The 14,397-nt window shown below is 39.7% G+C and overlaps 1 protein-coding gene across 1 annotated transcript; it reads left to right on the top strand.

The window, feature by feature from the left end:
- Positions 1-5,959: 5,959 nt before the first annotated feature.
- On the top strand, positions 5,960-11,671 carry LOC109213867 (thioredoxin-related transmembrane protein 2). The gene is made up of 11 exons (XM_019377705.1): positions 5,960-6,225; positions 6,600-6,644; positions 6,725-6,781; positions 7,107-7,176; positions 7,422-7,463; positions 7,622-7,695; positions 8,242-8,312; positions 8,468-8,550; positions 8,680-8,789; positions 10,144-10,206; positions 11,280-11,671. Exons 1-10 carry the CDS (start codon positions 6,028-6,030, stop codon positions 10,204-10,206), a joined length of 813 nt encoding a protein of 270 aa, XP_019233250.1. The 5' UTR covers positions 5,960-6,027; the 3' UTR covers positions 11,280-11,671.
- The last annotated feature ends 2,726 nt before the right edge of the window (positions 11,672-14,397 follow it).

A 14,397-nucleotide genomic window follows, 5' to 3' on the forward strand; every position in this document is an offset into this window, starting at 1 on the left:
TGGAAATGAAATGAGTTTAAAATTTTATGGTATCGGGCCCGTATTCTGGTTCCGGAGCCCGGTACAGGTCTTATATGTGAATTAAGATGAGTCTGTGAAAATTGGTAAGAAACGGAGGTCGTTTGAGGTGATTCGGACCCGTAGTTGTGAAAATTGATACTTTGAAAGTTTTGAGATTTTTCTTAGATTTCTATGCTAGATTCATTGTTTAAGAGGTTATTTTGGCGATTTGATCACACGAATAAGTTCATATGATGTTTTTGAGGTAGTATGCATGTTTGGTTTGGAGCCCCGAGGGCTCGGGTGAGTTTCGGATGGGTTTCAGAAGGTTTTGAACTTAGGAAAAGTTGCAGGTTTGCAGTTTCTGGTGTTCTGGTATGTTGTTCTTCGCGTTCGCGTAAGGACTCTCGCGAACGCGAAGGGTAAGTCAGGCTGAATGAAACTTTCTTCTACGCGAACGCGAGACACAGGACGCGATCGCGAAGCTTTGGGGGGTGTTTCCCTTCACGAACGCGGGCCTGCTATCGCGAACGCGAAGGCTTTTGGGCCTGGGCAGGGGGAGATAGGCAATGGAGAACGAGTCGTCGAGCTCCATACTTGATGGCTAGTTTCAAACCTGCAATAACCCGAGAACCTCGAGAACGTGGGGACCTCGAGAACGAGTCCCAGTCCTGATCCCGAGGTGTTAGCGGCACCATCAGTGTAAAGAGTCCATAGGTCGGCATTGGAGGGGTACGACATGCCTCCAATTCCGCCTCTGGTAGTATCTCTGCGCTGAAGTCGGCTATGAAGTCGGCAAGTACTTGCGACTTGATGGCGTTTCTTGGATGATATGAGATATCGTGCTCACTGAGCTCTATGGCCCACCTGGCGAGTCTGCCTGATAACTCAGGCTTGTGTAGGATACTTCTCAAGGGTAAGGTCGTCACTACTTTTATGGGGTGGCATTGGAAATAGGGTCGGAGCTTCCGTGAAGCTACGACCAATGCCAAAGCTAATTTTTCAAGGTGTGGATACCGTGTTTCTGCGTCCACTAAGGTTTTGCTAATATAGTAAATAGGAGATTGTGTACCTTCGTTTTCACGAACTAGGATTGCGCTGACGGCGATCTCGGATACGGCCAAATATACCAGCAGGGGCTCGCCTGGATTTGCTTTGGCTAGCAGTGGCGGCGAAGATAGGTACGCTTTCAATTTTCTTAAGGCCTCGACGCATTCCTCATTCCACCGTAACCCATTGTCCTTTCTCAGCACATTGAAAAACTTATGGCATCTGTCGGAGGACTGTGAGATGAACCTAGACAAGGCGGCTATTCGCGCCGTCAGCTTTTGCACCTGCTTTTTGCTGTTCAGTATCTCGGGTATTGCATCTATCACCTTGATCTGATCTGGATTGACTTCGATACCTCGTTGTGATACGAGAAACCCTAAGAATTTTCCTGAAGTCACGCCGAAGGCGCATTTCTCGGGGTTCAGTTTCATCCCGTACCTTCTCAATTTCTCGAAGGTTTCTTTCAGATGGTCGATGTGGTCCTCTTTTCTTGTCGACTTCACCAGCATGTCGTCGATATAGACTTCCATAGTCTTACCGAGCTGCTCTTTGAACATTTTGGTGACCAGTCTCTAGTACGTAGCCCCTGCATTTTTGAGCCCGAAGGGCATTACCTTGTAGCAGTAAGTCCCTTGGTGGGTGATGAAAGTTGTCTTCTCTTGGTCCTCCTCGGCCATCATGATTTGATTGTAGCCGGAGTAGGCGTCTAGGAAGCTCAGTAGTTCATGTCCTGCAGTGGTGTCGATCAGTTGGTCGATGTGGGGTAGTGGGAATGAGTCCTTTGGGCATGCTTTGTTCAGATCAGTGAAATCCACACACATTCTCCATTTCCCGTTTTTCTTTTTGACCATGACGACATTGGCGACCCACTGGGGGTACTTTGATTCTCTGATGGAGCCGTTGGCCAGTAACTCGTCTACTTCCTTACTGACCGCTTCATTGATAGCGGTGTTGAATTTTCTCCTCATCTGTCGCACGGGCGGATGTAGTGGATCGACATTCAGCTTGTGGGTGGCGATGTCTCGTGGGATTCCCGGCATATCTGAATGGGAAAAGGCGAACAAATCTGCATGGTTAGTTAAGAATTCACGATACTTACTTGGGTTGGCGAGACTGTGCCCGATATAGGCTTCCTTAGTAAGATTGGTTTCGTCCAATTGGACTGGGTCGAGATCTTCGACCGTTGCTTTACAAGCCTCCACGACATCGGGGTCTTTGATGGCGTCTGTTGTCGGGTTGACCTTAGTCCCCGACACGGCTAATTGCTATGCCTCCGCGCTCGCCCCCTTTAGTTGTTGGGTGTGGGCGCAGTCTTGGGCTATTTTGTAGCATTCTTGTGCGGTGCGTGGCTCGCCTCGAATACTAAATATTCCCCATGGGGTAGGGAATTTGATCACTTGGTAGAGGCTTGAAGGGACCGCTCGCATGGCGTGTATCCACGGGCGTCCTATGATGACGTTGTATGCCGTTTCTTGGTTCATCACGTGGAAAGTTGTTTCCAGCATGACTCCTCCCACTAAGACTGGCAGTGCTATTTCTCCGGATGTCCATTCCACTGCATTGTTAAAACCGGTTAGTGTTATGCAGCGCGGTATTACCCTATTCTCGAGTCCCATTTGTACGATGACCCTTGGGTGGATAATACAGGCGCCACTTCCATCATCGATCATGACTCTTTTAACATCCGTATCAGCGATACGTAAAGTGATAACTAAAGCATCATAATGAGGGAAAGACAAACCATCGGCATCAGACTTATCGAAGGTGATACTATCTTCGAAGTCGTCATACTGTTCATGGGCGATGGTCCGCTTTAGCCTGTGTGTGGTGGCGAACTTGACGTGATTGATCACGGAATCGTCGCCGCCTCCGACGATCATGTTTATCGTGCGCGCTGGGGACGGTGGCTTCGGCGGCCCGTGGGGTTGTTCTCGTCCGCGTGCAAAGTTGGTTTTCCATTTGTCACTGAGTAACTCCCTCAGGTATCCCTGGTTCAGCATCCTGACCACCTCTTGCCGTAGGCCTATGCAGTCTTCGGTTTTGTGTCCCCGTTCCTGATGGAACTCATATAGGGCGTTTGATTTCCTTGTGGCAGGGTCTAATTTCATCTTCTGCGGCCACTGCACCTTGGTGCCCATGTTCTCCAGTGCGTACACTATTTCTGAAGGAGATACACAAAAGTTATGGGAGGTTAATAAGGGGGGCGTACCTCTTTCGTTTCGGAGTGGGGCGACGTGTCATTGTAGCGCGTCTGTATGCCTTGGTGGCGGATGGGAGGATCTGGTGTATGGCTGATGTCGATCTCAGTTGGAGCGGGGGAGTTGTTCTCGTCGTCCTTCGTTCCGTCGATCTCTCCTCGTTTCTGAGTGTATCGCTGTTAGCCGTTGGGTCGGCCCATTAAGATCGTCCTCGTCCGCTCGTACCTCGGCGCAATAGGCGTTGTGGATTTCCTCCCATGTGGTAGGGGGATATTTCATGAGGCGGCTCAGCAGCTTCTTGGTTGCCCTCGAACCATCCCTGCTTAGCCCGTTCTGGAAAGCGGCGACTGCCATACCTTCCGATACGTTTGGTAGACTCATCCTTACCCTGTTAAACCTTGCCAGGAAGTCCCTGAGTCCCTCTCCTGTGGTTTGCCTGACGGCGAAGATGTCGTTGACCCTGGCCTCCGCTTTCTTCGCGCCTGCATGGGCTGTGACGAACTTATCCGCCATTTCCTCGAACGTTGATATTGCCTTAGCCGGTAGCTGAGAGTACCATGTTAAGGCCCCTCCTGTCAACGTCTCGCCAAACTTCTTCAGCAGTACCGACGGTACCTGTTCTTTTGATAGGTCGTTGCCCTTCACAGCGGTGACGTAGTGGATCAGATGATCCTCGGGATCTGTGGTTCCGTCATATACCCTCAAGTAGGGTGGCATCTTGAAGGTTTTTGGGGTGGAGTGAGGGGCAGCTTCTTCAGTGTATGGTTGTTCAACGAACCTTCCCACGTCGCGTTTTGGTTGCAACTTGGGAGCACCGGGGATCTTGTCGACCCTCTCCTGATGTTCCTTCATCTGACCGCGGAGCGCCTTGTTTTCATTTTCCATTTCTTCCATCTTCTTTAGGATGGCTGTTAGCGTGCTATCGCTGGTCTGTGTCTCGATGGGTTTGTTATTCGCTAGTGCAACTTCCAGTTCACCCACGGCAGCAGTGGTACCTACCGTTGGTGTACACCCGATGTTACTTTGTGGTGACCTCTCAACCAAGCCACTTAGAGTGCTTGTTAGCCATCTTTCCAGTAGCTCCTTGACCGCGGAAGGTGCTTCCGTAGCCGCAGATGTGGAAGCTCCTTTTTCGTGCAAGATCGTCAGACCTTTGAATGGGGAAGGTGAGATCTCTGCACCCGGTGTGATGCTAGGGGTTGCATTCAGGATGCCATCGTCACTGGCCTCGTTGAGAGGGCCAAGGAGATTGGTAGTGACACCCAATATAGCTTTCGATCTTGTGTTATTTTCGGCCATTTTCTATTTTTGTGTGGTGTAGAGAATGGTAGTTGGTTGATCTCTAGGTGGATACTATGGTTTTGATTCTCGAAATCCCCACAGACGGCGCCAAATTGTTTGGCTCAAAAGTTAACAATATACTTTGTAAGCTAGAAAACAATCAAAAGTAAGGAAAGGGTAAATCGTAATCAAATATAATAAACCTAGAGATGCAAAGACGATATTATTGTTGTAGATCTAGTATTGCAAAGTGATAATATGAACTCAATAAGATATGTTCGTTTGAGATAGAGATAGAGAGAGAAAGCCAAAAAATAAGAGAGTTGTATTAGATCCGAATTTTTCTTTTACAATGTGAAGGTCTCCTTTATATAATAAGAGACCTTCCTCGAAAGAATCAAAAAGTTACAAAGACAGGTAACGTCTCCCTAATGAAGACACTGAGTCCTAAACGATGTCGCTTTTATCCCCACGTCCGAGTCATACCCGCTACGTTAGTCGGCGTACACTCACTGGGCGTACCCACTGGCGTAGAAATGCTGAGGGTCAAAATTGACCCTATACAATCCTCATTCCTCAATATGGAGTCCGCAGAAAATACTACTTAGGCAATCTATATTTGTACAGCTGAAGTTATCAAGGAAAATTAAACAAGATGTAATATTTATTCTGACAGGATCATACCCAAATATGGATGTCAATCCATTACTTGGATTTCCATTTCTCTCCCTTTCCCCTCCCCTTCTTTGTTCCCATTTAAATAATTTGTCTTGGTTGATTGAATCATGTATGCTTTTTCTTGATGATAGAGGAGGACAATATTGGTGTTGCGGCTTTGGATAGTCATGACTGCTGAAGCGCTTGCTATAAAAACGCTTTGAACGTGCTTTTAGTAATAGTTGGAAGAATGTGAAGATTTTATCTTACCCTAAGAATGTTCTCGATATAATCAAGAAACGACTAGCTACTTCATGAGAGATAGAAATGAGGCTTTTGAATGTGCTATTAGTGCTATTTGGAAGACTGTCAAGATTTTATCTGACCATAAGACAGAAACGAGTAGCCCGTTTACGAGAGATAGAAGTGTCATGGGAAGATATTTAGGAGCTAACCAACTTGCTTGATCATATTGATTTTGTATATACTACTAGAAGTTTGAGCAAAAATAGCTCATAGTTTAGCTAGATTTTCTATTCATGTTGGATTGTACAAGATGCTAAAGTACATTTGAATAATGTGTTATGTTGATGTGTAAAATTACTTAATTTTCGAGAAAAATAAAGTTCTACTATAATTTAGCAACGAATTAGATATGTTAGGGAGTTAATAATAAAAGATAAAAGAATAGGGTACAATATTAAAAAGCTTGCATACATTAGGGTGCAAAATGCAAATAACTCTCACTTTAGTAACTGGGTCAAGTTCTAAAATCTAATCAAGCTGGGTGCCTTTAGATTTCTTCCCAGTTGAAGCTGGATCATTGGCATAAGCAAAAGCTATGTCAAAAAACAACAATGGCGGACCGTGTGTTCAACGAAATCAGGAATATACTTACGATCCAGTGAGATCTTTAAATCGGATGGTGTCGGAGCCTTACTACCTATTTCACTTGCTCGTTTTCTTCTCCTACATCCCTATTCGATTCTCCGCTTCTCAGCTCCTCTCTCCTGCTCGCAACTCTTTCCTTCTTAAACGAGTATTTTCCCTTTCTCTACTTGAGTCTCACTTTATTTACATAAGTTTTTATGTATGTACAGCCATATTGATACAGATTGACAACGATTTTCCTATGTAATATACTTGTTTGAAAATTTTTCACATTGACTATCCTACCGGGTATGTGCTACCTCCCATCGGCAGCACAAGTACTGGGTAACTTGTGCGCCAAGCTTTAGGCATATATGAAGAAATCACTAGTGTTTTTTGACTTCGCTAGGATTTGAACCTGAGACCTCTATAGTTTTCTCCCATTGCATTGACCACTAAGCCACACCTTGGGGTAGTTTCAGTTTATTACTCACTCATACTTTCATTTGTGCATATGCTGACAATTTGATGTTTCATTGGCAGGAAATTCAAGTGTTTGTTGCATACTGCGTCTTGGCTGTTGTGAAGGTAAAAATTGTGACCTGAAAAGGAGAAATCTATGTATACTTGTTGAATTGACATTGTTGTTTTACTTTTATGCATGACAGATTGTAAAGACAGAAAGCTGGGAATCCTTCATTCATGATACTTTATTTTTTGCTAAGGTTATATCTGTTCTTTTACTCCCTTTATCTTCATATTATTCTGCTATCTGTCATCACGATGCATAATATGTTTTCAAATAACTGAATATGACTCAATTTTGTTCAGAACGAATTACTTCTAATTTGCAAAATATTTTGCTTTTTTGATAACTTGATTTGCAAATCTTTAACTTACTAAGTGTGTGCATACTTGAACATCAAATTTATTATGGGAAATCTGGTTTTAAGTTTCATTACCATTTGCAGCCAAGTGTTCCTTTATAGCTTCCATTAAATTCTTATTATTTACTTTGGTAATATTTAACTCAAAATTGCTTCTTTTCAGATTTTCCTTACCGCCATTGCTTTAGTTTTGGATTATCACTTGGCACTCTGGTACACATTGGCATTTTTAGGTGGGTCCTACTCTAGTTTTCAGTTTCCGATAAATCTAGCTGAAATTTGATGGGAAGGTTAAAAAGCACTATGATTGTTGTCATAATGTGATCCATGTATAAGCACTATGAGGAATCTATTTAGTAGATGGATGACTTACTGACTTTCTTAACCTTTCCAATTTCATTGTTAGGTTATTTGAGAATATCGTCTAAACTTGGTAATTTTATCTAATTCTTTCATTGTGTCGATTTCTTCCTTCCAGTTATACACATTATAGCGCAGCAGCCTCCATATGAAGGACTAGGTACTCTTGCTACTCCTATTGTTTGGTTTACCATACTTGGATAAGCTTCCTGTGAGGCTACAATAGTTTTTTCTATAGTTATCTTAGCATAATAAGGTACACGGAGTGTGCTTAAAATAAAATAAAAAGGTACACTGAGTGTTAATGTAAATGTCCAGGTTCTTCAAATCATTTGACACCATTGCAGTTGGAGACTTTGCTTACTGAAGGGAATACATCACGCTTTTGGCTGGTTGGTTCTCTGCAGTTTTTTATCCGTATTTTCTACTTAGTGTTGTGGCCCTCTGAAGGTAAAAAAGTATAAATGTTTCTATTTTGATGATTGTGAATGCTTAGGAGATTTGGTGCATACTCTTGAAAGGTATTTGTGTGAACAGAAACTTACAAATACCTGGTCTTTGAAAATCTCCTGTCTGCTATATAAGCTTTTGCACTATCCTGTATTCCTCGAGTAGTTGAGCAAACAAACTTTGAATGTTCTTGGCTCTGTAAGGTTGTCAGCATTATGTTGTTAGCTTTATTCTTGTTGTGCCCAAGTGTTCTCCGTCAATTCATACTCTCCCTATTCTTCCATATATCTATTATTATTTTCAGATTCTTCCGCGTATCTATTACAGAAGCAAACTAGCAAATTTAGTTTAAATTCTTTCAAAATTACAGTAAATGAATGCGTAGATGGTGCTAAATAGAGCAAGCATGCTGCTTGATTAGAATGTATAACTAATACAATCTCCGTATTTGTTCCCTCTTATACTTTACTGAAAGTCACCTTTGGCAGGTCGAATTTCGTGCTTTCTCCACACCGGCTTGTGTATGCACAAGTTCCTTTTTTCCAGAACTCTCAATAACGTGAGTGCTATGCTCCATTATGATCAAAACTATCATACAAACTTAAGAGAGGCATTTTATGAAGTGAAGTTAGTTATTTGTTCACCCAAATTTGAACTTTTTGAGAGCTTCTTTTTTGGTTGGAAATGCACTGCCTTATATATTTTCTTGAACAGATACTCAAACGCAAATTTATCTTTTGGGACTGTTGATATGGGACTCTTCCCTAATGCTGCTGAAAAATTTGGCATTCCTCTTGGTGTGTTATTGTTTTCTCTACCGTTACATGTGTTATGTGAGCTGGATTTATTGGTTTTGTGGTGTTGAAGTGCTAATCCTGTTTTGTTTGACTTTTCTATTGACTGGTTCATTTGGAGATCTAATGCAGGAAGCTTGAACCAACTTCCAGTGTACATTCTATTTGAGAATGCTATAGAGGTTGCACGCTTTCCAGAGTTTGATTCTGAGCCATATGTTTTTGGTCCTACCATTACAAAGGTATTCTCTGCTACCATATGGTGCAACAGTTTTGTCTGCCTTCCTTTTCTTTTTCTAAGCGGATCTCATATATCCTATTGCATATTTAAACTGTTTGCTTCCACTTTGTGCCTTTTTCTGTTTCCGTATATTTGACGTTTATAATTTGTGTTTCATTGAAACCATCTCGGGCTTGGATGATAGATTGAACCTGCTAAAGACTAATCTTTTCTTGTATAACACATCTTGCACAGTTCTGGATATAGTAAATATGCACAACTGAACTGATCAGTGAAATTCACTTGGCTCCAACTATTTTCCCTTTTTTTTTCCTGCATCCCCTTATTGCTTTCCTAGTCTTAGGGACTAGCCAATGTTAGCCTAAGTCCAGTTCCCTACAAAAAGCTTTCATACATGACTCGTTTAGTGAACCCTTCATTGAGTAAGCCTGGGAACCCGTAGAAGATAAGTAGAGTCCCATTCTCCCAGTTAACATCTGATCACAAATTAGGTAATTGTGTGCTGGTGAAGATGTGGGATACTTTATAATCTGGTCCAACTAATTTTTGTCGCAACAATATGTTAAATAATTCTTCTCTACTCCTGACAAGGCAAGTAAATATTCCAAGTAAATACAGGATATATCTGATATCCTAGTTCAATGAATATAAGATGTTATGAATCTCAGATACATTCTAATATATGACTTCAATAATCCTTTTGACTTTTAATAAATTCTACTAAAAGATCAAACACAACCACAATATGAGGCTTTCTGCCAAAATAACTCTGCATTAATATTTTTTCTCCTCCACCAGTGCAATTACGTGGAATGGGACAATAGAGCACTTCCCTCTTCCTAGCCTTATACCACCTTAGATCTCCAAGTGATTCTTTTATGCGATTGTTGCGAATCTTTTATCAAAGAAATATTTCTCTGAGCTTGTTGACCTACTTGCACACTCAATCCGTCAGCATTATATATATGTGTGTTTACTTTGAATATTTGGTTTTTCAAACTTCACAATTAAATTATTTAAAAATATTTTGAAAAAAAAAATTGAAATAACAGAAAGAGATAAACAACTAACAAATAGGAAAGTAAAGCATAGTGAATAGAGTCATAGACAGTTCAGCCTTGTGATTGTTAAATTTAGTGGCGAGAAAACAAGGTTAGTTTTGCTCTCGAGCTATATTTGTTTGTTCTGAAGCATGATACTTAGCAATACCTTATTCCTTCTTTAGTGAAAATAGAGGTACTTGAATTTGGCATCTTAGAATCAGCTTTAACTTTTCCTTCTCGAGATTTCAGTTATCTGTATTCTGTTAATGCTGGAATTCTGTGCTGATGACATTTGCAAGTTCTTTATTGCAGAAACTTCTTTGTGGCCGTTTTGAGCTTGACAAAAGACTTCTGGATTATGTAAATGGAAAATAGGTAACGATGACCCGCAATTGCCTGAGAACCTAAATAATGTAACAATTATTCTCAATGCCTCAACTTACATGCTCTCCATCACTGTGTATATGTAATCTTCTTTGCTGCTTGTGTTCATTCTCAGAAGCTTCTAGACTTGTTGAACATCATGTTTTCTTAGATTCTTCATGCCTTGGTACAATTCTCGTGATACTGCTGTCCATGTGGTTTCCAGAGGGTGTATTTCTCATACTTCTAAAGCCTCATGCTTCTGTCTCTTATTAAGTGGGTTATAAGTTAGTCATCTTATAGACTTGAAGAAACACAAATTTTCACCTATTAATTTGCATATATTAGACTGAAACTCGCTCATGAAAGTGCTAGGTAGCTATTATCATGAAAAGAAAAAAACAAATAGACCCTGCGACACAACTAGTTCCTGCTCTTGCTTTGTTTTGGGTGAAGCGAGAATTGTATCTTTGCTTGAACAACATCCCTATTTATTTGAAAATATATTGTTTTGTCTCCATCCAGCGCATATTATCTAATCCCTTGCATAGGAGTTAGTCCTAATCCGCTTACTTCCTAAACCCTTGGAACAAATCAATATCTTGTTTGCTATCTTATTTCCTTGGAAGCATCTTTCTTCAGTGAAAAAAATAAGTTACCTGCTAGAGAATGCGTTTGTGACCTCTCTTCTTCACCCTGTTCTCATTTGATCATCAAAGGATTTGGTTCATCCAATAAAATGTAGTAGACCTATATTGTCATTAAACATAGGAAACTTTCCCCATTGTGTCGCATTTTACCCCAATGATAGAATGAATTGCTTGGTTCCTTGTTTTATGTGTTTCATGTTTGGCATACTCGGAACAAACAATTTAGGTTGTCAAACATTGTTTCTCTAATTCATGGGGTTGTGAAACTACCATTTGTTAGCATAAATGCTCTGTAGATATATTTATTACCTTTAGCCTGAGAGAATTACTGCTTCGCGGTTAGGAATGAGATATGCTAATTTTAAGTTTATTCATATTTTAACCCTTGTAAATGAATGTTTGGTTAACCAAAAAATGCATGGAACATTCCTGCAGGTCAAACATGAACAGTATTTGCTGTCTTCCTTTTGTTTCATCTGGGCGCTTGGGCTTTTGATCTTCCAACCCCAATAGAAGATGTTATTCATTCTCATTCGGTTTCTCAAGCTACTTAATCGCTTCTGTTCTTCCTTCAAATTTCCTGTCAAAACTATAGGCAAACATGTTAAGGGTGCTGGATCAGAGATATGATCCATACTTGTGAGGAAACTGTCTTTTCGTTTTCCTTTTCTTGACATAGTTAAAAGAAGAAAATGAGAACCTAATTTTGCTGCATTCATTAGGTCACTGGTTTTGGATTTGTAGACTGCAGTCCAAATAGTGCCTTTTTGACCACAGGGAAACAATTTATTTTCCTCAGTTTTTCAAGTTCCTTTTATTCGGCTGCATGCAAGTGAATGACATAAAACCTGCGTCTGGAAGTTTTCTATGTATCTTTTGTTGGGAGAAATTCAATAATAGCCAGATTTACAAGTGGTCATTCAAAAATAGCCACAGTTTCAAAATTCATCGAAATTTAGCCACTTTTCATGTAAAGATAAATCTAAAGGAAAACACTGTTCAAAATCCGGAAAAATACTCCAGTATGATATACTGGAATTCCAGTATAATATACTGGAACTCCAGTATAATATACCAGTCCAGCATAATATACTGGAAGATCATACACAGGTGCACCGATCTCCAGTATATTATGCTGGAATTTTTCGTGTTGCAGCAAAATAGTGGTTATTTTTCAATGACTTTGCAAACGCTGGCTATTTTTGAATGACCAGTCCGAAAACTGGCTAGCCCGTGCTATTTTTACACTTTTGTTTGGTTAAAATAAATAGAAATTTTTAGAAACCACTATTGTTTAGTGGCTATTAACTTGTTATAGCTACCATTTACTTAATTACTTCCTATAGCTATCTTTTCAATTGTTATGGAATGTATTTGATGTATTCAAGCTACTGTATTCACAAATACAATAGCAAAACTAGGCAAAAAAATAGGGCATACCAACTATCATTCGCTGTATTCATATGTATTCACGAGATGTATTCATCGATACAGCGTAAAAATAGGCATCTCCAGCGGTTTAAAAACGAAAAATGAATCAAATAATGTGATAGACTCCTAATATAACTCAACAAACTCAATTATAACACGCAAAATTATTAATCCAGTTAAGAAAAAGATTTCTAAGACGAAAAACACCCAAAAACAGAGCAATATTCAAAATTTAGTTCATCCTTTTTTTTCCGTTGTATATGCTTACAACCTCTTCACCAATTTGTTGTATTCATAATATATGTTTCTCTAACAAAATCTAAATACATCTAAAAGTCATTGACTACAATCTAAATACATTTCAGTGGTTGTATTCATTGATTTTCTATTTATATTAAGAGTATTTTACTGTATTTCTTTGTATTGTTGTTTTAAATACAGATGGATACAGTTAGGTTGAAAATACAGATGAATACAGTTAAAACTAATAATGTATTTGTTGTAGTATGAACTCAAATACATATAAATACATCAAAATACAACAGTCAAAAATCACTGTATAAAATAAAAATCAGTGTATGCCTTATCGAATACATATAAACACATCTGATTACAAGAATAACTCTTCGTACGACGAGATTGTGATCTATCCTCCGGGAACGAGACATCAACAGCGGTCAAAATTGACGAATCCGAGGATTTGCTTTTGAAGTCGAAGTTGTATTACCTAGCGCTACCTTGTGCGAAATCTCAGCTACATCATTGCTTCTGAAATACTCAGAGAAACACAAACTTATCAGTGATCAGAAACTCTGTATCTGAATCGGACAATTCGTCCAAATTTGTCAGGAACGTATCAGCAAGAGTTGCAATCCGAGAATGAAGCAAATTAGTTTGATCAGTTTGAAAAGAACATACGCTATGATTTAATAAGGAGGTAGTTTTATATAAAGAATGAAAGAGAAAAATATTAGAGAGAGTGTTTGATGGCTTAATTGTAGGAAGTAACCATAAATACATATTTTGCTATAAAAACTAAAAGGTAGCTATAGAAAATAATATATTAAAAAAGTTTTTATTTATAATAAATAGGGTGTAAAGCTTTGGTATAGGAGGTAAAATTTTCAAAATTGTTGAACTGGATCGTAGTTGCTTCTCATTTGGCTAGTATTGGATCTAGTGCCGAAAGAAGGTGAAATGTCAATAATTCTATTCCAAATTATACAAAACTTTCTAAAAAACAATTTCAAACAAAAAACAAATATGTTCTTTTCTATAGTTCTATAATTACAGAATTCGTGGAACAAAATGTGTAATGTAAATTTTCTTTTCTATAGTTCTAAATTTTCACTTCACAGAGAAACGAAATGTGTAATGTAAACTTGTCAAAAGTCGGCCATTAGAGAGAGCTTTGACGTGAAGAAGAATAAGATAGTGTTTTGGGAATTTTCCAACTACCTTATTACTGTAGTAACTAACTCATATATACAACCTCACAGAATAATAACTATGACCTATCTAAGTTCTAACATTTACACTTTTGTCCTAACTAATTAGATTAACAAACTAATTAAGTCCAACTACTAGTAACTTCCAATACTTCCAATACTCCCCCTCAAGCGGGTGGATGAAGAATGTTCAAGACGCCTAGCTTGCCTAGTAAAAAATGATGTTGCCCTGAAGGTAAGCCTTTGGTAAAAAGATCAGCCTGCTGATCCTTAGACGAGACATATTGAGTAGTAAGTAGTCCTTTTTTGATGTACTCTCGAATGAAATGGCAATCAATCTCAATGTGTTTGGTGCGTTCGTGGAAGATAGGATTGGCGGCTATTTGCATTGCTGCCTTGCTGTCACAGAACAATGAGATTGGTCGCACAATAGAAACTCCTAATTCTGAGAACAAGCCTAGTAGCCACACAATTTCAGAAACTACTGATGCCATGCTGCGATACTGTGCCTCTACACTACTCCTTGACATTGTGTGCTGCTTTTTTGACTTCCATGATATTAAGGAATCACCAAACTTGACTGCATAACCACTAACAGATTTTCTTGTCATTGGACATGCTGCCCAGTCTGAGTCGCAAAAACAGTCAAAGTATCCACCTCCCCTCTCTTTAAC

This window comes from Nicotiana attenuata, unplaced genomic scaffold (assembly GCF_001879085.1).
Source record: "Nicotiana attenuata strain UT unplaced genomic scaffold, NIATTr2, whole genome shotgun sequence".
In the NCBI taxonomy this organism is placed as follows: Eukaryota; Viridiplantae; Streptophyta; class Magnoliopsida; order Solanales; family Solanaceae; genus Nicotiana; species Nicotiana attenuata.

What these genes read in the sequence shown, in the direction of transcription:
- LOC109213867 (XM_019377705.1), top strand. Translation starts at nt 6,028, where the DNA reads ATGTCAAAAAACAACAATGGCGGACCGTGTGTTCAACGAAATCAGGAA. An exon ending in ATACTTTATTTTTTGCTAAG is followed by an intron (nt 6,782 to 7,106) that starts GTTATATCTGTT and finishes GCTTCTTTTCAG; the next exon opens with ATTTTCCTTACCGCCATTGC. An exon ending in ATACATCACGCTTTTGGCTG is followed by an intron (nt 7,696 to 8,241) that starts GTTGGTTCTCTG and finishes CACCTTTGGCAG; the next exon opens with GTCGAATTTCGTGCTTTCTC.